The 22290-nt window shown below is 42.1% G+C and overlaps 2 protein-coding genes across 2 annotated transcripts in view; one reads left to right on the top strand and one right to left on the bottom strand.

Annotated features, from left to right (window-relative positions):
* The window catches only part of LOC120027256 (3-hydroxyisobutyrate dehydrogenase, mitochondrial-like), a 35688-nt gene extending 29077 nt beyond the window's left edge, over positions 1-6611 (bottom strand). Inside the window, exons 1-2 of the mRNA XM_038972160.1 lie at positions 6514-6611; positions 513-673 (exon numbers count right to left, since the gene is read on the bottom strand). Coding sequence (XP_038828088.1) covers positions 513-673; positions 6514-6586 — 234 coding nt within the window. The 5' untranslated portion in view covers positions 6587-6611. The remainder of the gene's footprint in view (positions 1-512; positions 674-6513) is intronic.
* A 1039-nt stretch (positions 6612-7650) lies between these two features.
* The window catches only part of LOC120027279 (tax1-binding protein 1 homolog A-like), a 48359-nt gene continuing 33719 nt past the window's right edge, over positions 7651-22290 (top strand). The window contains exons 1-5 of the mRNA XM_038972196.1: positions 7651-7763; positions 8485-8704; positions 16242-16344; positions 17326-17516; positions 18328-18486. Of these exons, the coding sequence (XP_038828124.1) occupies positions 8513-8704; positions 16242-16344; positions 17326-17516; positions 18328-18486 (645 nt within the window). The 5' untranslated portion in view covers positions 7651-7763; positions 8485-8512. The remainder of the gene's footprint in view (positions 7764-8484; positions 8705-16241; positions 16345-17325; positions 17517-18327; positions 18487-22290) is intronic.

Genomic DNA, 22290 nt, shown 5'->3' with positions numbered 1-22290 from the left:
AGTGTGCACTTACACAGTCCCGTCATGCATTTAAAAGTGTTGGATTGGTTTAAGCATTGGCTGAAGGGAGTTTCCAGCATTGTTAAATCAATGATTGGAAGTGTTGGGACGCAGCCCGAGAAACCCACACCAGCAGATGTACTTCTACCATCCCCTCCAGACTCAGCAGATACACAGCTAACATGTAGGGTACACGTAGCAGTAATGTGGCCTATGCTCGTCTCCCTGTTGACCTACTGCTGTGATTCAGGGGTAATGGAGAGCAATACAGTAAGTCAGAGAAAACACACAAGGCCGACAAACAGCTAACAGCTGCGGGTGGGCGTCCTATTTTTTATACATTTCTGGGCGTTTCAACATGTAGACCTCCAGCAGGTGATCTACTGTGCATGGTCAACATTCATTATGGTGCGTCTTGTCTAGTGCTATGATCCCTGCAACAATTCAGTGGTAATGTAGAGAAACACAGTAAGCAGGTTAGGTGACGTAAGTAGGTACTAGCAAGGTGTTACCTGTGCCCCCTCGTCTTGTAGCTCCTTGCAGGACTCAGGGAAGACGTCGGTGGCAATGACAGGGTATCCGTGCTTCAGCAGGTTCTTGGCCATGGGACTGCCCATGTTCCCCAGCCCAATGAACCCCACTGGAGTCTTAGAGGCCATCGACCTGCTAGACACTGGAGAGCACACACAGGGAAGACAGTCAATACATTGGCATAGTACAGAAAATTGTAGAGACAAAGTAAACTATGGTGAAGTTAATACATTCCTACTTAAAATGGAGGATTCACCCTTTTTTAATGTTATATCATTTTTGTGCATCTCTAATGATGTTCTATCAATTACCGGGGTCATTTCATGTTCATCTGAGTTCTTGGTATTCACGTTGGACAGAAATACAGCTGGTATGACGAGTTTTGCATCACATCATACAGGCTGTATTTCTGCAGCTTGAACTTCGAATAGCTCAGATACACATGAAAACATGAAATGACCGCAGGAATCGATAGAACAACGACTTAGAGATGCACGAAAACAACATAACATTCAAAATTGGTGAATGTTTCCTTTAAGTAAACTGTCCATCGTAGTTTTTTGTTGTTGTGTAACATTAGTTCCACACCCCCGTGTTTCCCATAGATTTGACTCCTTGCTGTAGCCCGCGGGCTAAAACCAGCCAGCATGTGATTTTTTGGGCCAGCCAAAGTTTATAAAAATAAATAAATTATATACAGTGGGGAGAACAAGTATTTGATACACTGACAATTTTGCAGGTTTTCCTACTTACAAAGCATGTAGAGGTCTGTAATTTTTTATCATAGGTACACTTCAACTGTGAGAGACGGAATCTAAAACAAAAATCCAGAAAATCACATTGTATGATTTTTAAGTAATTAATTTGAGTAATTCATTTGTGTATCAAATACTTGTTCTCCCCACTGTATAAATATATATATCAATTCTGCAAAAAATGTGTTTCATTTAGGAAATCTGCTCACCAAGTATTCCCACAAAATAAAAACAGAAATGATCGTGACTCAATGTAATCAAGGTAGCCTTGTCCTTTTCAAATACAATTTATTTTTGGGCTTAGTTATGGTCAATTTGCAGTGTACAAATTACAATTATGTTCCGGCCCCCTAATCATCCACTCTGCCAAAAATTGGTTAGCTGGCTGAAGAAATGTCATATTCAGAGACCAGAATTTGTTATGCAATATCTGATGAGTAGCTGAAGTCAGAGTTGCCATTTTCCGGACGAAATTTGCCTATTTTGAAAACGATGTCGTGGGTGAAAATGTATTGGTTGCAGGTTTTTGGGCTACTTTGAAGTTGCACGCCATGGCATTTCTCTTAAAGCTGCAATATCCTCTACGGGATTGGTGTCCCTAAACCGGGACGGTTGTTGCTAACGTGCGCTAATGTGACTAGAATGACGTTGTATACAACAGCCAACTTTCCGGGACATAGACATGTCTTATATGGGCAGAAAGCTTAAATTATTGTTAATCTAACTGCAGAGTCCAATTAACAGTAGCTATTACAGTGAAAAAAATACCCTGCTATTGTTTGAGGAGAGTGCACAACAAAAAACTTTTATCACAGCAACTGATTTGATACATTCACCTCTGAAGGTAAATAATGTACTTATATTCAGTAATCTTGCTCTGATTGGTCATCCTGAGGGGCCCAGAGATAAAACATAGCATAGTTGTTTGATAAAATAAATGTTTATATTTAAATGTAGGAACTGTGTTCTACAGTTCGACCCCACTGCGGTCTCTGGCTCCACACCCACCCCGCCCGGCCATCTAGATGTGTGACAGTTAGTGTATAAGCTAATGATCCATCATGTATGACATTCCTGGGAGTGTGGAAAATTACAAACATACTATGGTAATAAAACATTTAAGTTCTCTATAGCTATGAACTTGAAAATGTATCAATTGACCAATTTGGCAAACTTGATACAAAATATAGTGCAGTAATGTAAATCTTCACTGGATCAGTCTAAAACTTTGCACACACACTGCTGCCAAAATCTAAATTACTTCTAGACTCCTATCTGAAAGTATGGCCTTTCACTTGAATTTCAAATCTGAAAAAATACACTGCTCAAAAAAATAAAGGGAACACTTAAACAACACATTGTAACTCCAAGTCAATCACACTTCTGTGAAATCAAACTGTCCACTTAGGAAGCAACACTGATTGACAATACATTTCACATGCTGTTGTGCAAATGGAATAAACAAAAGGTGGAAATTATAGGCATTTAGCAAGACACCCCCAATAAAGGAGTGGTTCTGCAGGTGGTGACCACAGACATGCACATTTGTGGCCTGCTGGAGGTCATTTTGCAGGGCTCTGGCAGTGCTCCTCCTTGCACAAAGGCGGAGGTAGCGGTCCTGCTGCTGGGTTGTTGCACTCCTACGGCCTCCTCCACGTCTCCTGGTAGCGCCTCCATGCTCTGGACACTACGCTGACAGACACAGCAAACCTTCTTGCCACAGCTCGCATTGATGTGCCATCCTGGATGAGCTGCACTACCTGAGCCACTTGTGTGGGTTGTAGACTCCGTCTCATGCTACCACTAGAGTGAAAGCACCGTCAGCATTCAAAAGTGACCAAAACATCAGCCAGGAAGCATAGGAACTGAGAAGTGGTCTGTGGTCACCACCTGCAGAACCACTCCTTTATTGGGGGTGTCTTGCTAATTGCCTATAATTTCCACCTTTTGTCTATTCCATTTGCACAACAGCATGTGAAATTTATTGTCAATCAGTGTTTGCTTCCTAAGTGGACAGTTTGATTTCACAGAAGTGTGATTGACTTGGAGTTACATTGTGTTGTTTAAGTGTTCCCTTTATTTTTTTGACCAGTGTATATATATATTTGTATTATCTGTTACCAGATCTAATGTATTATATTCTCCTACATTAATTTCACATTTCCACAGACTCCAACATGTTTCCTTTCAAATAGTATCAAGAATATGCATATCCTTGCTTCAGGTCCTGAGCTACAGGCAAACATTTTAAAAAGGGTACAATCCTTAAGAGGATATATGTAACTTTTTGGGCGACATTTAACAGACATTTCTATCTGATGAGTAGCTGAAGTCAGAGTTATCATTTTCCGACGAAAGATCTGTCATTCTCATTGAAAGCAAGTATGAGAAGATTCTATGAGCTTTATTTCTATGCTTCCCAATCAAGTTTATTTAGCTTCTTTTACTTTCCGTTGTTTTGTACACCAGCTTCAAACAGCTGAAAATACAATATGTTTGGTTGTGAAAACTATATTTCACAGCGGTTTAGATGGTACAATGATTCTCTACATTACACTTGCTTGTTTTGTCACAAACTGAAATTAGGCGATCTATTACCATTTTAGCAACCAAGAAATGGCAGAGTGATTTCTGCATAGTGCATCTTAAACATACATACATACATACATACATACATACATACATACATACATACATACATACATACATACATATACATATATTTCACTGTGACCTGCTGCTGCTGACTTTCAAGCAGTGAGGCAGGCTGTTGCTGAGTGAGTGAGTGGTGGGGAGGGCCGGAGGGGTGTGTGTGTGTTGAGAGCACTGCAGCAGGCAGCTGAGTCCACTATTGGCTGAGTCACGTGAGTGAGAGGAGACAGAGCAGCACAAGTTGTGACAACTGATGAACAGTTGTAGGTCGGCTATTTAGATTGTCATTATGGAGACACCCGGTGGGCTTCCGAGTGGCGCAGCGGTCTAAGGCACTGCATCTCAGTGCTAGAGGCGTCACTACAGACCCTGGTTTGATTCCAGGCTGAATCACAACCGGCCGTGATTGGGAGTCCCATAGGGCGGCGCACAATTGGCTCAGCATCGTCCGGGTTAGGCAGCCATTGTAAATAAGAATTTATTCTTAACTGACTTGCCTAGTTAAAAATAAAATAAATTCTCCAACCCTTTTTCCATAAAACATATTAACACGCTAGAACTGATGCGCATCAAGAAATAACGGCTCTGGAAAACAACTATGGCCGCACTACAGCGCATTAGATAAATTCACTCAAAGGCGATTTAAACATTCTAATGTCAACTTTGCCTATGGAAAACCGTTTCAAGCGAAGTGTTTTCCGCATGCTCAGTTCTTGAGGGCTGTACATATGGAAATGTTAAATGGAAAGTATGGAACTCACTTGTGTGCTTCTGTTATGGGGAAAAGTTCTCAATGAAACTGACATTAACTGTGGAGAATGAGAATGAGAATGACACATTTGCATTGATTGGCCATCAAATCTCTTTAGCCTACATTACCATTTGATACAATAAATACGTTAAAATTATGATATCACTGGAGTCATTGCAAATCAATTTGTGCCACTTGTGTAGCCTACCTGGAGCTGGCAAACAGATTTCATAAATAGCCTATAACTTCATATTATTGTTATTATGCAATTATTAATGGTCACGTTTAGTTAACTGGAAGTTATCAAAGCTCTATCACAATTGCCTATCAGTTGTTAGAACGCATTAAATTGACAGTAACAGTCAGTCAGATTAGGATATAGGTAAAGAAAAAAAACCTGGCTGTTGTTGACAAGCATATTCAGTTCATATGCACATTACTCATGTTAAATTCAGTGATTGAAATTACGACCCCATCCTCAGTAGCCCAACGGGCAACAAGCACTTGTTACCTCGAAGTCGCCTCGCTATTCATGTTGAATATATTTGTCTGTCAATTTTAACTAAGCAAGCTACTAAATCATACAGCTTACACCTTACTGTAGTCTATCTGAAATGAGATGTAGGCCTATCAGGAGCTATAGGCTACCTGCATCTATGTAGCTAAGCAAACCATGGAAAAGTTGAATTACAATCATAAAGCCAGATTTTAGTCTGTAGCCTGTGCCTATTGAAATGACAAGTCAATATTGCAAATGGGTAGCCCTGAATGCTGATTGGCTGAAAGTCGTTGTATATCAGACCGTATACCACAGGTATGACAAAAATAAAAAACTTTTTACTGTTCCAATTAAGCTGGTAACCAGTTTATAATATCAATAAGGCACTGTGGGGGTTTGTGGTATATGGCCAATATACCACGGCTAACAGCTGGCTGTAGCCAGGCACTCCATGTCGCGTCATGCATAAGAACAGCCCTTAGCCATGGTATATTGGCCATATACCACACCCCCTCATGACTTATTGCTTAAACATTGCAGTCAAAACTTGCTAAATCATCATCCATTGCTGGAAAATTATCTGGCGAGTTTAGTAAGGACAAATTACCTTCTCTTGCTTCATATTCAAATTCCTTTATTATGTCACAACTCGCAATAATGATTATTTTGATTAAAACAGAATTTAGGTTAACGTCGTTACACTTTATGTCAATACTGCTTAATTGGCTTGATAAAGTTATGGAATAGGGTTTATTGGATAAATGTGGCACCTCAGATGGAGGGCCATTTGGAGTTCATCATCAGTGTGAAGCGACGATATGAACTGATGTAGTTGTGTTAAATGAATTGACACATAGGTATGATAGTGTAGGAAGAGCTGGGAGGGAGCCTTATGGCTAAATTCAAATCACCAGGCTCGGGCTAGTATGCAGGCACTACAGCCACGAAGAACGTCGTGTTCTACTCAGTTGATCACATGTAGTCAAGGAAACATGAGTCTGCAGAATTGACTAACTACTTATAGGCATTTGTGAGATAGATGAGGGCATAGCCATGTCCATTGTTTCAAGCTATCACTGGCAATCAGTTCATGTGTCATTAACGTCAACATGGGAGGCCATTGTATTTAGCTAACGCAAAACACAAAAACACAGCAGGTAACCAACCAACTGTTCAGAAGATATCAAAGTTATCCACAAAAACCGCCACTAACACACCACAAATTCCTAGCTAGGAAGTGTGTTTTTCGGTTGCATGTTGTGCTATTATGCACATGCACACCACGAAAAATACGGTGGAAATTTTAAAACTGGTAAATACGTTACCCAGAACCAGATCGACATGTTGTTTATTGCACCTTTGCAACAAATTCCGAGACCCTCTGAACAACGCAGCCATTCTTCGTTCCCCTTGACCTCGGCGTTTACAGTGACAGCTGACAGACAGGAAGTAAAGGGGAGTTAGTTATCATTGAGTGCTATTTGGACCACTCAGTGGTCTCAGCCGAACGCAACAGCCAATAGAAATCTTAAAAGGTGGGACATCCTGTGTGTTCATGTCTTACGTCTCTTTTCAATACAGTACTGTGTTTTTGGGGTACATTAGTAAATTGGTCTCAGACGCTGAAATAAATCTTTCGAGTGCGGCCTTTTTATTCGATGCAATATTAGTGAATGTGCTATTACCATTAAAACTATTCAAACGCAAATCGTTTGTGGTCATTATCATTTTTAAACATTATATTTACGGTTATGGGGAACCTTGATCGTGTTCAATCAAACATCGTTTTCAACAAAATGTTCTAAAAAAATATATTTCCACCAGTCAGAGTATTATCAGAGTATTATTACCCAAACTAATGTTCATGCGTAGGAGAGTATTTTTATTTATTGAAGTTTTAAGATGTACTTTGTGTTTAATGGTGTAAATTTTGGTTCATTCTCTTGTCCTCTGTGTGAATTTGTGCCCCTATCTCTATCAAATCGCATGCAGACTCTAGCGTCGCTCTGTGTACAAAATATTTGTATCTTTATTTAACTAGGTAAGTCAGTTAAGAACACATTCTTATTTTCAAGGAGGGCCTAAGAACAGTGGATTAACTGCATTTATCAGGGGAAGAATGACATATTTTTACCCTATCAACTCGGAGATTCGATCTTGCAACTTTTCGGTTACAAGTCCAACGCTCTAACCCCTGGGCTACCTCACCCCAGTGTGTACAGTGTGTGTGTGTATGTGAGTGTGAGTGCCGCACTAGGCTATTTATTTCCCAGTGCAATTACAGCAACTGTGCAAATAATCTTACATTAGTCAGAGATAGCTACTTATAGTCATTCATTATAAACATTTTAAATAGATTATTTCGAGGCATCAAATCATTGACATTTTCGCATGGTGCAACTGGAATCTTTTTCCTCAGCACCACCATCCCATCCCGGAAGTGACACCATCAGTGACAACCATAGCTCAGTGGTTGACAACGGGGCCTGAAGCTGTGACAACAACGGCTTTTGGACTGTCATATGTTGTCTTTCAAAACATCATTTTACCTTGTTTGGATTCATATGTAAGACAGGTAATGAATCGATTTAAACGGAAACAATAGCTGTGATTGTCGTATTGCTAGGGGGTTTGGCCTATCAAGACAGATAACCCTGAGATTGTTGCTAGCTACGTTGTTGTGGTCAGATCAGTTTCGGTAGCTAAAAGGCCATTGAAGGTTAATGCGCAGCTAGATACTTAATCAATTCAGTTGTCAATGACAATGAAAGTTACTTTAGGGAATCGTTATCTATGCGAACAGTATATCTAGGTAGCTAATCATCCTAAATGTGTTTTTGTCAGATACAGGCTCTTATAGCTAGCCTCTCTCCGTGCGTGTGAAAATGCCACCTGTGCTGGCTGTGTTGCTAGCTAAATTAGGTCGTCCTTGTTTTGGCGCACTCGCGCTTCAGTTCTTTGCTGTTTTACTATAACAGTGTGTTTTACAGTTAACGGGATCTTATGCAGTCTGACGTTTGCCATCATATCGTCATTTCAACATTCGTAGGCAGGCTTGGAATTATTCCATGTTACATTTCAGTTCACTAAAGCCTACATGTAGATCAAACAACCTAACAGTGGGACTCGATCAGTTCAAATGTTATTGTAAATGGGTCAAATGTACATTTGCTAGGTTAAATTTGAGGTGTGTGTGTGAGTGAGAGAGGAGAAAATATGCATGCCTGGCCAGGCTTGTTTTCATATCCCTTCACTATTTTCTCTCTCCATATTCTCTTCCTTATTTCCCCCAGCAGGTCAGACAAATGAAGTGACAAGCAGGATATGATGTCCTCGTTCCAGGTGGTGGGCTCTTCGCCCACCAGTGGCATTGGTGTCATGGAAACATCAAACTTTGCTCATGTTATCTTCCAGAACGTTAGGAAGAGTTTCCTGCCCCAGGAGGCACTGGAGTGTCGCTACACCCTCACCTCCTACATCACCCCCAACCCCAAAGACTGGGTGGGCATCTTTAAGGTAACATCACACGGTGTGTCACCCCCCAGATGATTTGGTGGGGGTGGGGGGGCTTCTGAAGAGTGTCTTTCTTCACTCTGCTGATGACTGTGTTTCTCCGCTCACACATGAGTAATAAAGGCCTAGTCCACACATTTTGTGGATTTGTTTTTTTCTTATAATAATTGTAAAAATATGTTTTATTTATTTACATTTATCAGCACCCCTGCTTCCCTTGTCTATGGCCAGTTGTAATTTGATGCATCAAATACAAATATGCCCAACTCCAAGCTCTGACCCCAAAAAATAACATGGCGGACAATTTCTCTTGCCTCGGATCAGTAGTAACCACCCAGTTTAATGATAGTTATCTTAAAATTAAAAGACGACTCTAACATTTCTACACCCCAGTAACATACAGGATTTGTGGCATCTGAGACATCTTCTAGTACAACAGTTGAGCTAGCTAATGAAATGCTAGCTAATTTGCAATACTAGCTAGCTAACTAGCTGGACTCAACTCACAGCCGTTTAATCAACTGACAGTGACTACCGCATTTTGGGGGATTGCTAACTGGGTTAAATCTAGCTAGCTAGCATTCTGGTCACTCACTGAGCAGGCAGTAGCCAACAAATCGTGGATCAGCAAACAGTGGAAGATGAGCCAGCCAGCCAGCCTGCATAGCTAGTTTGTTTTCAGACAAATATGTTCAACTCAGCTTTTTTGGGAGGGTTATTAAACTATATAGAGCCATGACTACATGTAACTCTATTCCACATCAGGTAACTGATGCAAGCCATAGAATCAGATTTTAAAAACAGGTAAAAATACACCTTATGGAACAGCAGAGACTGTGAAGAGACACACACAAAGGTACAGACACGCACACGTATATTGTAATATTGTTGAATGATGGTATTATACATTTTGTATTGTGTGTATATATGTAGTGGTGTAATAATGTTATATGATGTACTGTTTTATCTTTTGTTGTATATGTAAGTGCCCTAATGTGTTTGGACCCCAGGAAGAGCTAATGGTGATCCCTAATAAATACAAATAGAGGACTGATTGACCGACGTCGGTTCAATTACTTGAATTCCACTTACCTCAATTTTTTTGTTTTGTTAGCTCAACATGCTATTTCTCTTGAGATAATTCAAATCATTCATTGGGCTGAAGGGCGTTGTAGTTTTCATTAAACAAATATTCAACGTAGTTCAGTGCAGAAATGTGGTAATTATCGACAATGACCATAATCCATTGCGGATTTTCTTCCAGGCTCTGACTGAGACGGATAGCCTACACACAGACCGCATGAGAGAGGATAGAGACAGTTCGTGAGGTAGATCTACCCGGGTGATATTTGTAGTAGTTGGTAAAAAGCAGTCTTGAAGAACTAGTAAAAATGATTTTGGCCGACAGCTAGCTACTAGCCTAGCTGAATAGGATGACTAAAGACAGTACAGTATGGGGAGCAGAGATAACATTGTCTGACTGGCTGGCTGCTACTGCCTGAGCAGACATGAGATGATGACTTTAAGAAATTAAAAATAATAAAGTAATCAAATAAATACTAAGTAATAAACACAACTGAAGTATTTTATTATTTCATATTATTATCCTCATTTTCGATTGATGTCTACCCACTGTGAACCTGACAGAGACAATGAAATGTTTCAATGTTTTAGCAATTGAATGTTCATAATTTTTGGCTTTGGAATTTCTATAAAAAAATCGCTAAAATAATTTGTTTAAAAAAATGAAAACAGAAATCGAAGACCGTGATTATTTTTTAATAACCGAACCGACCTCAAGAAGCACTAATCCCTCAGCACTATTAGTAACTTACAACCGGAGGATAGCTAACTGCCTGAAATGTAGCTAGCTAGCTCACTGGCCAGGCAATATCCACTAGCTAGCTAATCGTGGATGCATGATCAGCCAACACCAGAGAGTGGAAGCACTAGAATGACATAAATTGCAGCTAATGTGGTAGTTGGCTAGATGTAGCAGTCATGGCATTACTAGCAAACTGAGTTTGCTGCCTGTCATTCCAGCTCCTACAACCAGGTTAATGGGACCACTTGTTCTATGTAGCATAGTGACACACCAACATTCACAGGTGTGTTTGAGGGTACGTTAATGTCAGAAGGTAACCACACTCTTGCAACCCAAAAATGCAAGTTTTTTTGTGAAAAATATATAAAAAATAAAATGTTGGGATCCGTTTTGTTAGTGTATTAATGTTTCCTCATGACCCACCAACTAAAATATGTCTTCTCCTCTTTCATCAACCGGATTCTCTTCTCCCTCTTTCCTTCCCTGTTTCCTTCCACAGAGATGTTTCCAGTAGCTGTGGTGTGGTTATTTAATGTGCAGAGGGAGGTGGGGGAGGCAGGGAGAACAGACAGGTCTTGCTGGGGGGTATTTTGTGTTCGGTCTCTCACACACACATATCCTTATTTATTTCTCTCTCTTTCCATCTCTCTCTTCCACCTCTCCCTTTCTTGTTGCCCCCTTCCACTCTCCTCTCTTTCATCAGGGCCCATCAAATCTCACACTTAATTAACAGGAAATGTGAACGAGGAAATGTAATCTCATAATCTCATGTGTCTCATAAAGACACAAAGCATTTTATCATCCTTTAAGAAGTTACTTCAAATCCACCCAGCTCAATTACAAATGAATAAAGATGGTGGGTTTATTTGGAAAATGTAGATTGGTTAATCTGCACTAATGGAGTCTGTGATGGTGAAGCCTCATGTGACACCACTATGTGAGGGTCTTTCTCTCTTTGTGTGTGTGTGTGTGTGTGTGTGTGTGTGTGTGTGTGTGTATGCACTACTGAGAGAGATCCAGACACATACATCTAGCACAGCTTCTTCTTCACAGCACTTACTCACACTACCCTTGATACACACACTGACACACACACTGATACACACAGAGAGACACACACACACACACACTGATACACACAGAGAGTCACACACACACACACTGATACACACACTGATACACACAGAGAGACACACACACTGATACACACACTGATACACACAGAGAGACACACACACACTGATACACACAGAGAGACACACACACACTGATACACACAGACACACACACACACACACACACACACACACACACACACACACACACACACACACACACACACACACACAGAGAGAGAGAGACACACAGAGACACACACACACACATAGAGACATACACACACACGCATACACAGAGACACACACACACACACAGAGAGAGAGACACACACACACACACACACACACACACACACACACACACACAGACAGACAGACAGACAGACAGACAGACAGACAGACAGACAGACAGACAGACAGACACACACACACACAGAGACAGACACACACAGACAGACAGACAGACAGACAGACAGACAGACAGACAGACAGACACACACAGAGACAGACACACACACACACACACACACACACACACACACACACACACACACACACACACACACACACACACACACACACACACAGTGACACACACAGACCTTGAGGCTCTCTGACATGCAATATGTAGGTTAGGTACAGGCTCCCCCTACTGTCTGTATACTGTCATTGACACTTTCTTCTAAAACCCAGGTTTGTGAACACAGAGATTAGGATTGGCAACACAAGGCCCAGGTGATGCTGCATGTTGATAGTCATGCACTTATCACACTTACCCATGTATCAAACACAATAAGATTGGAATGAGATTTTAGTTTTTAGAAGCTCCTAAGCACTTGTATCAACTCTTATGATGTAAAGCACACACACACACACCACACGTACACACGCACACCACACACACACACACACACACACACACACACACACACAACTTTATGCTTCTGAAAAAGCCCCTGATTCAGGAGGTAGTGGAGTTGTGGCATGTTTGTGACGTTAGCTGGGAGAAACCTGTTTAGTAAGCATGTAGTTAATGTGCCATCGCACCGTGTGCACACGCCTCTGAGCCGTGATGGATGGAAGCTTGGTCTGTGATTATTCTCTAACATCACTCCTGAGTCTGAACACTCCCAACCAAACTCCAGTCACCTACGACCATCCACTATATAATTAACAAATTATTTATGTGTTCAAACCTCCCCATTAGACTAACGCGCAAGTACATAGATACGCACAAACACACACACATACACAATTTTGCACGCACACACTGAAATATAAACCAGCCCACCCTACCTTGTCATTCAAAGAAACACTTGGTTATAAAGAATGTTCTCCCTTGATAAGAGTTAGATACGTTATAAGGTGTTCTAGAATGTCATCCACATTCTGAATAGGCCTTACGTGCATTTCCCTCATTCATAATATCATCATAACACCAATTACTATCATCATACTAAAAACAGTAGCACCCTCGCACAGAACATTGTCATCAAACAAACAATCCTTATCACTCCAAACATTGTTATTGCATTAAAAGGGGATTTTGTCATCAAGGTAACACTAGCCTGTGGTTTAGCTCCATAGGATGACTCACGTTGTTGAGTAAATCATGGTCTCTTTCAGATACTCTCAGCTAAGGCTGTCTCCATGGAGATCTGGTTAGAGTGAATGGCCCCTAACCTGAGTTTGAACACAACACTAATTTAGAATATTTAGGACAATATGACATTAAATAATCTGGTTAGGTGTTGTGTGACGAAGAGAGAGAGAGATCTGTAGGGAGGGAGAGAGAGAGATGGAGGGATGTGGAAAGTAAGAAGCGGGAGAGAGAGAAGGACGGAGAAAGGGAAAGAGAAAAGGAGGGAGGGAGAGTGTGATTGTGTTTGACAGTTTTACGCTGTAGGTTATGTTTGGAGTTATGATGTTCTGTCCTCTCTAACTCAGCCGTCACTTAACAACACATGCCTTCCATATCATTACATATCTCTCCCTTCATTTAGCAGGAGGTGGGAAAAAAGTTGATTATTATTCCCTTTAAACTAGGCTGTTTGTCTCCACTTTAAACTAGGCTGTGTTTCTCCACTTTAAACTAGGCTGTGTTTCTCTCCACTTTAAACTAGGCTGTGTTTCTCTCCCCTTTAAACTAGGCTGTGTTTCTCCACTTTAAACTAGGCTGTGTTTCTCCACTTTAAACTAGGCTGTGTTTCTCTCCCCTTTAAACTAGGCTGTGTTTCTCCACTTTAAACTAGGCTGTGTTTCTCCACTTTAAACTAGGCTGTGTTTCTCTCCCCTTTAAACTAGGCTGTGTTTCTCTCCCCTTTAAACTAGGCTGTGTTTCTCTCCCCTTTAAACTAGGCTGTGTTTCTCTCCCCTTTAAACTAGGCTGTGTTTCTCTCCCCTTTAAACTAGGCTGTGTTTCTCTCCCCTTTAAACTAGGCTGTGTTTCTCTCCCCTTTAAACTAGGCTGTGTTTCTCTCCCCTTTAAACTAGGCGGTGTTTCTCTCCCCTTTAAACTAGGCTGTGTTTCTCTCCCCTTTAAACTAGGCTGTGTTTCTCTCCCCTTTAAACTAGGCTGTGTTTCTCCCCTTTAAACTAGGCTGTGTTTCTCCCCTTTAAACTAGGCTGTGTTTCTCCCCTTTAAACTAGGCTGTGTTTCTCCCCTTTAAACTAGGCTGTCTTTCTCTCCCCTTTAAACTAGGCTGTCTTTCTCTCCCCTTTAAACTAGGCTGTCTTTCTCTCCCCTTTAAACTAGGCTGTCTTTCTCTCCCCTTTAAACTAGGCTGTGTTTCTCTCCCCTTTAAACTAGGCTGTGTTTCTCTCCCCTTTAAACTAGGCTGTGTTTCTCTCCCCTTTAAACTAGGCTGTGTTTCTCTCCCCTTTAAACTAGGCTGTGTTTCTCTCCCCTTTAAACTAGGCTGTGTTTCTCCCCTCTGTCAGCCCTTACACACACACCTCCTGCCAGCTTCTCCAAGGAGGGAAGAGAACTGGGAAGGAGTGAGGGAGGGTTTGGGGTTTAAGATAAATGTTTCCATCCCTGTAATTGTATGTGGGACATTTATTGTGGTGGAGCCTAATATTTTTTTTTACTTCAGAAAATAACTGGTGTTCATGTTGTAAAACACAAATGGCGAGGTAGAACTGATTTGATGCTCTTATTAACCCATCTTCAACTTTGTCTTTCAATCAAAAGAGCTGATACAAGACTGTTTTTATAGGACTGTTAGTCAAATCTGGTTTCTTGTTCTTACAATAGCACTCGTTCTACTATTATTAGCAAGTGATTTATTAGCAAGCAGTCCTTATGAGCCCATGTCAAAACTACAGTCAGATTTTAGAGCTATGCCGGAATCCCTTGCTGATTTAAAACTTGTGCTTAAAACAGGCAACTAAATGCATGTTGTTTTCAAGTTTAAGGTTAAATAAAAATAAAATCAATCTACGCACTATCACATAATGACAAAGCAAAAACATTTTTTAGAAAATTTTGAAGAAAAAAAATATACGGAGATATACATTTACTTAAGTATTCAGACCCTTTACTCCGTACTTTGTTGAAGCATCTTTGACAGTGATTACAGCCTCAAGTCTTCTTGGGTATGACGGTACAAGTTTGGCACACCTGTATTTGGGGAGTTTCTCCCATTCTTCTCTGCAGATCCTCTCAAGCTCTGTCAGGTTCGATAGCTGCAAAGCTATTTTCAGGTCTCTCTAGAGATGTTTGATCGGGTTCAAGTCTGGGGTCTGGCGGGGCTGATCACGGACATGGTGCCAGGTTTCCTCTAGACATGACACTTGGCATTCAGGCCAAAGAGTTCAATCTTGGTTTCATCAGACCAGAGAATCTAGTTTCTCATGGTGTGAGAGTCCTTTAGGTGCCTTTTGGCATGCTCCGGGCTGTCATGTGCCGTTTACTGAGGAATGGCTTCCATCTGGCCGTTCTACCATAAAGGCCTGATTGGTGGAGTGCTGCAGAGATGGTTGTCCTTCTGGAAGGTTCTCCCACCTCCACAGAGGAACTCTGGAGCTCTGTCAGTGTGACCATCTATTTGACCAAGGAGAGTGATGGAGTGCTGCATCAGATGACCTGGCCTCCACAATTACCCGACCTCAACCCAATTGAGATGGTTTGGGATGAGTTGGACCGCAGAGTGAAGGAAAGGCAGCCAACAAGTGCTCAGCATGTGGGAACTCCTTCAATGACTGTTGGGAATGCATTCCAGGTGACTACCTCATGAAGCTGGTTGAGAGAATGTAATCAAGGCAAAGGATGTCTACTTTGAAGAATCTCAAATATATTTTGACTTGTTTAACACTTTTTTGGTTACTAAATGATTCCAAATGTGTTATTTCATAGTTTTGATGTTTTCACTCTTATTCTACAATGTAAAAATAAAGACAAATCCTGGAATGAGTAGGTGTGTCCAAACTTTTGACTAGAACTGTATGTATCTATACAAATAAATAGTGCAGTAAATAAGGAATATCCTGCCATTAGGAATGCAACCCAGTCTTGTGATGTGTCCTGTCTTGGTGTGAGAACACTATGGTAGTGTGTGTTTTAGCTAGACCCTCTCCTCCTGCTTTGGGTCTATAGGTGGGCTGGAACACAGCGAGGGATTACTACACGTTCCTGTGGTCTCCTATGCCGGAAAACTACCAACCTGGAAGCACCGTACACAGGGCTGTGGTGTTCCAAGGTACACACACCACACCACACCACACCACACCACACACACACACACACTGGGGTGGCAGGTAGCCTAGTGGTTAGAGCGTAAAAAAAATCTCTTACACTCCCACACGTAAACACACTGTCCATTTGTTTATTTTTTTATTTAAACTTTTTATTTTTTTACTTCATTTACACACTTACAAACACACACAAACAACTACCGTGGTATACTAAGACAACCCCTGGATTTAACGGTCATATAAAAACCACCTCCCTTATTTTATTGATGGAACCCAACCGCAACCGTGGTCAGCGACTTGAACACCTCTCTGCCTCTGTAGGGATAACACACACACTCACACACACACACTCCATGGAGGACCGGTGAACTGGTTTTACAGGGGCTGACATGGTCAGAGACTTGAACACCTCTCTGCCTTTGTAGGGATAACACACACACACACACACACACACACACACACACACACACACACACACACACACACCATGGAGGACCGGTGAACTGGTTTTACAGGGGCTGACATGGTCAGAGACAGTGAAAATATGAGCCCTCTGTAGTGTGTTGGTGAAACTCTCTGACTTCTGCATATGTTGAACATCACTGACCGTGATCTTTACCTCAAATACAGTGCAGTTAAATTACTGGACTTTTACTCTGACTTTACTTTGACTGTTGATTGAAGAATGCATTTAATATCAGAATAAGATGAAACGTATGGAAGATGAGTGGTGCATTATAAGAGAAGATTTATACACAAAGTCAGAATTCAGCCCATAGACTGGACTGGGCCGATGTTCACAACGCCTCTCAGAGTGCTGACCTAGGATCAGTTTAGCCTTTTAGATCATAGTGAATATGATTACATGGACAAGGGGGACCAGGTCCTAGATCAGCACTCCTCCAATTCACCTGAAGATACTGTCTCAAAATGCCACACTACACAACCTTCGTAACGTCCTCACACTCTGTCTCCCCCCTCCGCAGGGCACTATGTTCCCAAGAGTGACGGGGAGTTCTATCAGCTCTGTTACGTCACGCACATGGGTGATATCAGAGGCGCCAGTACGCCTTTCCTGTTTCGCCCGGCCACGCCCACCGAGGACTGTCTCACCGTTACCGAGGACGACAGCAACTCAGACATACTGGTGGTGACCACCAAGAGCAGTGTGCTGGAGGTACACATACAGAGATGCAGTATAGCCATGGAAATGTACCAGTATACAGTCTAAATGAAATTACCAAATATATGCAAAAAAAATTCTAATCCACTTTATACAATTGGCTCCTGGCTTCCTCTCTTCCCTCCTCTCCCTTCTTCTCTCCCCCCCTCTCCTCTCCCCTCCTCTCCCTTCTTCTCTCCCCCCCTCTCCTCTCCCTTCCTCTCTTCCTTCTTCCCCCCTCTCCTCTCCCTTCCTCTCTTCCTTCTTCCCCCCTCTCCTCTCCCTTCCTCTTCTCTCCCTTCTTCTCTACACCCCTCTCCTCTTCCCCCCTCTCCTCTTCCTTCCTCTCCTCCCCCCCCCTCCTCTTCCTTCCTCTCCTCTTCCTTCCTCCCCCCTTTTCCTTCCTCTCCTCTCCCTTCCTATATTCCCCCCTCTCCTCTCCTCTCCCTTCCTCTCCTCTCCCTTCCTATATTCCCCCCTCTCCTCTCCTCTCCCTTCCTCTCCTCTTCCCCCCCTCTCCTCTCCTCTTCCTTCCTCTCTTCTCCATTTCTCTCCACTCCCTTCCTCTCTTCACCCCTCCCTTCCTCTTCCTTCCTCTCTTCCTCTCCTCTCCCTTCCTCTCCCTTTCTTTGCTCTCTTCTTCTCCTCTCCCTTTCCCTTCCTCTCTCCCCTCCTCTCTTCTCCCCTCTTCTCCCTCTCCTCTCTCCCCCCCTCTCCTCTTCCCTTTTCTTTCCCCTCCTCTCCTCTCTTTCCTCCTCTCTCTTCCCCCTGTCCTCTCCTCTCTTCCCCTTTCATCTCTTCCCCTCTCCCCTCCTGTGGTGAGCAGCAGCGTGTAGAGGAGGCACAGCAGGAGCGCAGGGAGCTGTTGACGAGAATGCATCACCTTCAGGAGGAGAAACAGCAGCTGCAGGAGGAGCACAGGAGGCTGCACAGAGAGAGGGAGCAGGAGAGGGAGACGTGCTACCTTCTACGCACGCACAACCAGGTGAGGGAGGGAGAGGAGAGGGGGAAGAGAGGACGGGAGAGGAGAGGGGGGAAGGGAGAGGGGAGGGGAGGGGGGGAAAGAAGAGGGAAGAAGAGAGGAGGGGAAAGAGAGGGAGAGGAGAGAAGAGAGGAAGGGAGAGGTGAGGGGGGAATAGAGGAAGGGAGAGGTGAAGGGGGGGAAGAGAGGAGAGGCATGGAGAGGAGAGGGGGAAGAGAGGAAAGGAGAGGAGAGGGAGGAAGGGAGAGGAGTGGGGGAAGAGGGAGGAAGGGAGAATAGAGGGGGAAGAGATGGGAGTGGAGAGGAGGAGAGGAAGGGAGAGAGGAGAGGAAGAAAGGGGAGAGGAGAGGATGAGAGAGGAAAGGAGAGGAAGAGAGACAAGAGGAAGAGAGGAATTCGAGAGGAGAAGAGAGGAAGAGAGGGAGAGGAAGGGAGAGGTGAGAAGAAGGGAGAGGAGAGGAAAGGAGAGGAGAGGAAGAGATAAGAGAGGCTAGAGAGGAAGGGAGAGGAGGAGAGATGAGCACAGGAGGCTGGACAATCCATGGTTGAAATGTTAAATTGTGTATTTTTCTATATATAGACACACCCTATGTGTTTTAATAAAATCGACTATATGTACTGAGCTTGTTGGATGCATTAAGCACACTGATGAAAGAATTAAGACACAAATGACTCTAGAGGGAGTCCGCTGGGCCAGGCTCAGACTTGGTGAAAAAAGAGAAACAACAAGCAGCTGTTCTCTCTCTTCTCTGCTGCAGCGACCCCCGCAGAATGTTCTGTTACCAAAACCTTCATTTGTTTAGGAAAAACATTCTCTATTGCCTCAACCCTTGCTCTCTTTACGTGACACATGTATGCATTGCATGCACGTGACCAATAGGGCCTAACCTATAGCCTATCATAATCACATCAATAAATTGGTTATAACAAACTCCCAACTCTGTAACACGTGACAGCAAAATGGATGTGGAGGATGTGAAAATAAACTCGAAATGGGGGAATGTTTACTGGTTGCTTAGGAGGGAAAGGGGAAGTCAGATCTGTGGAAGAAATTTGACTTAGTTGTGGAAGCAACTGGTGATCAAGAAAAATATAAAGAAAAATAAGAAAGGTAAGGAGCAAACACGGCCTGGATATTATCTGTGCCAAACAGGTGCTGCTAGGTTACAATATAAATGACCATTTGGAACAGTGTTAACAACACTAAATAAATGTAGAAGTGTATCTTTTTTGTAAAGCCTTTATTACAGCAAAGAGTAAAAACAGTCGCATGCATTCGTGAATGGTTTCTTTATAGTTTAGGCTAATTATTCAAGGCTCCCTTTGTTATTTGATTTTCAAACTAAAATGTATGCTGTGTGATGACATGAACGAATGCATGATTGATGGGTATAGCAGCCTATATATTGACATATGGGCCTAAGTAAGTTATGGTATGAAGACCGCTAAACAGGCCTTAGGCCTACAGATCGATGGTAGTTATGCAAGGCTGCTATACTTAGCCTACTAATGATAATGCCATTAGTCATATTATAATGATGATCATAATAACAGTAATAAGAAAAGAGGGTATAGGAGCGATGGCTGCGTCAGTAGTATGTGTGACAAACAGGTGCTGTTTTTCTGTCAAAAGAAAAGGTATGAAGCCTTTATTACAGCATAGCAAAGATTAAAAACAGCTGCATTTGAGAAATTGCTTTATCCGACATGGTTGTGTGAGGCTTGGTGCTCACGGAATCAGTACGCTATTAAACAAACAGGCAAAATGTCTTATTTCTGTATATATACACTACCGGTCAAAAGTTTTAGAACACCTACTCATTCAAGTTTTTTTTAAACTATATTTAAAAAAACATTGTCTACATTGTAGAAGAATGGTGAATACATCAAAACTATGAAATAACACATATGGAATCATGTATTAATAAAAAAATTGTTAAACACTCTTGGCATTCTCTCAACCAGCTTCATGAGGTAGTCACCTGGAATGCATTTCAATTAACAGGTGTGCCTTGTTAATTTGTGGAATTTCTTTCCTTCTTAATGCGTTTGAGCCAATCAGTTGTATGACAAGGTAGGGGTGGTATACAAAAGATAGCCCTATTTGATAAAATATGGCTAAGTCCATATTATGGCAAGAACAGCTCAAATAAGCAAAGAGAAACGACAGTCCATCATTACTTTAAGACATGAAGGTCAGTCAATCCGGAAAATCATTAGACTTAACAGCCTCAGAAATTACAGCCCAAATAAATGCTTCACAGATTTCAAGTAACAGACATCTCAACATCAACTGTTCAGAGGAGACTTGCTGCAAAGAAACTACTACTAAAGGACATCAATAAGCAGAAGAGACTTGAGCAACATGAGCAATGGACATTAGACTGGTGGAAATCTGTCCTTTTGGTCTGATGAATCCAAATTTGACAGTTTTGGTTCCAACCGCCGTGTCTTTGTGAGACGCAGAGTAAGTGAACAGATAATCTCCGCATGTGTGTTTCCCACCATGAAGCATGGAGGAGGAGGTGTGATGGTGTGGGGGTGCTTTACTGGTGACACTGTAGGTGATATATTTAGAATTCAAGGCACACTTAACCAGCATGGCTACCACAGCATTCTGAATCGATACGCCATCCCATCTGGTTTGCGCTTTGTGGGACTATCATTTGTTTTTCAACATGACAATGACCCAAAACACCTCCCAGGCTGTGTAAGGGATATTTGACCAAGAAGGAGAGTGATGGAGTGCTGCATCAGATGACCTGGCCTCCACAATTACCCGACCTCCACAATCACCCCTACCTCAACCCAATTGAGATAGTTTGGGATGAGTTTGGCTGCAGAGTGAAGGAAAAGCAGCCAACAAGTCCTCAGCATATGTGGGAACTCCTTCAAGACTTAGAAAATAATTCCAGGTGAAGCTGGTTGGGAGAATGCCAAGAGTGTGCAAAGCTGTCATCAAGGCAAAGGGCGGCTACTTTGAAGAATCTCATATATAAAAAATATTTTAATTTAAAACTATTTTGGTTACTACGTGATTCCATATGTGTTATTTCATAGTTTTGATGTCTTCACTATTCTACAATGTAGAAAATAGTACAAATAAAGAAAAACCCTTGAATGAGTAGGTGTGTCCAAACCTGACTGGTACTGTATATACAGAGGATTTATAAAGCCAGGCACATTTAACAGTTAGGCTATTGATTATAGACCTAATTAAGTTGGGGTTTCCTCTCTCCACATTGTTCTCAACACCAATATGCTGGTTAACTTTGCTATTATGCACAAAGCAACATGGTCTAGGAAAAGGCGGCAATTCAACAGCACAATGTTTCAGAACCGCAGACAGCGACCGTAATCCAACGTGGGAGATGACGCATTTGTTATGAAATATCTGTTTTATTAGTGTTGCACCATTGTTCTTACATAATATCACCATATACAACTTCAGTAATGCACGTCTTAGAGTGATGGACTGTGCCATCCCCACAGCCTCCGCAATGGATTAGTACACTGAGACAGGTGCGAATCAGACCGGTGTCTTATGCACCATGAAAAAAATTATAGTAATTTGCGACTGATTGCTCGACTAAAGACCAAAAGTCTATCGACCAAACAATCGACCAGTCGACTAAATGTATATAAAGAGTATATATAAAATATACCTTAAAAGTATTCAGAACCTTTGCTAGGAGAATCGAAATTGAGCTCAGGTGCATCCTGTTTCCATTGATCATCCCCAAGATGTTTCCACAACTTGATTGGAGTGCACCTGCGGTAAATTCAATTGATTGGACATTATTTGGA

The sequence above is a fragment of the Salvelinus namaycush genome, chromosome 32 (assembly GCF_016432855.1).
Source record: "Salvelinus namaycush isolate Seneca chromosome 32, SaNama_1.0, whole genome shotgun sequence".
Lineage (NCBI taxonomy): Eukaryota > Metazoa > Chordata > Actinopteri > Salmoniformes > Salmonidae > Salvelinus > Salvelinus namaycush.
Note: the sequence above shows the minus strand (reverse complement) of the source record. Positions and strands in the feature narration are given on the sequence as shown.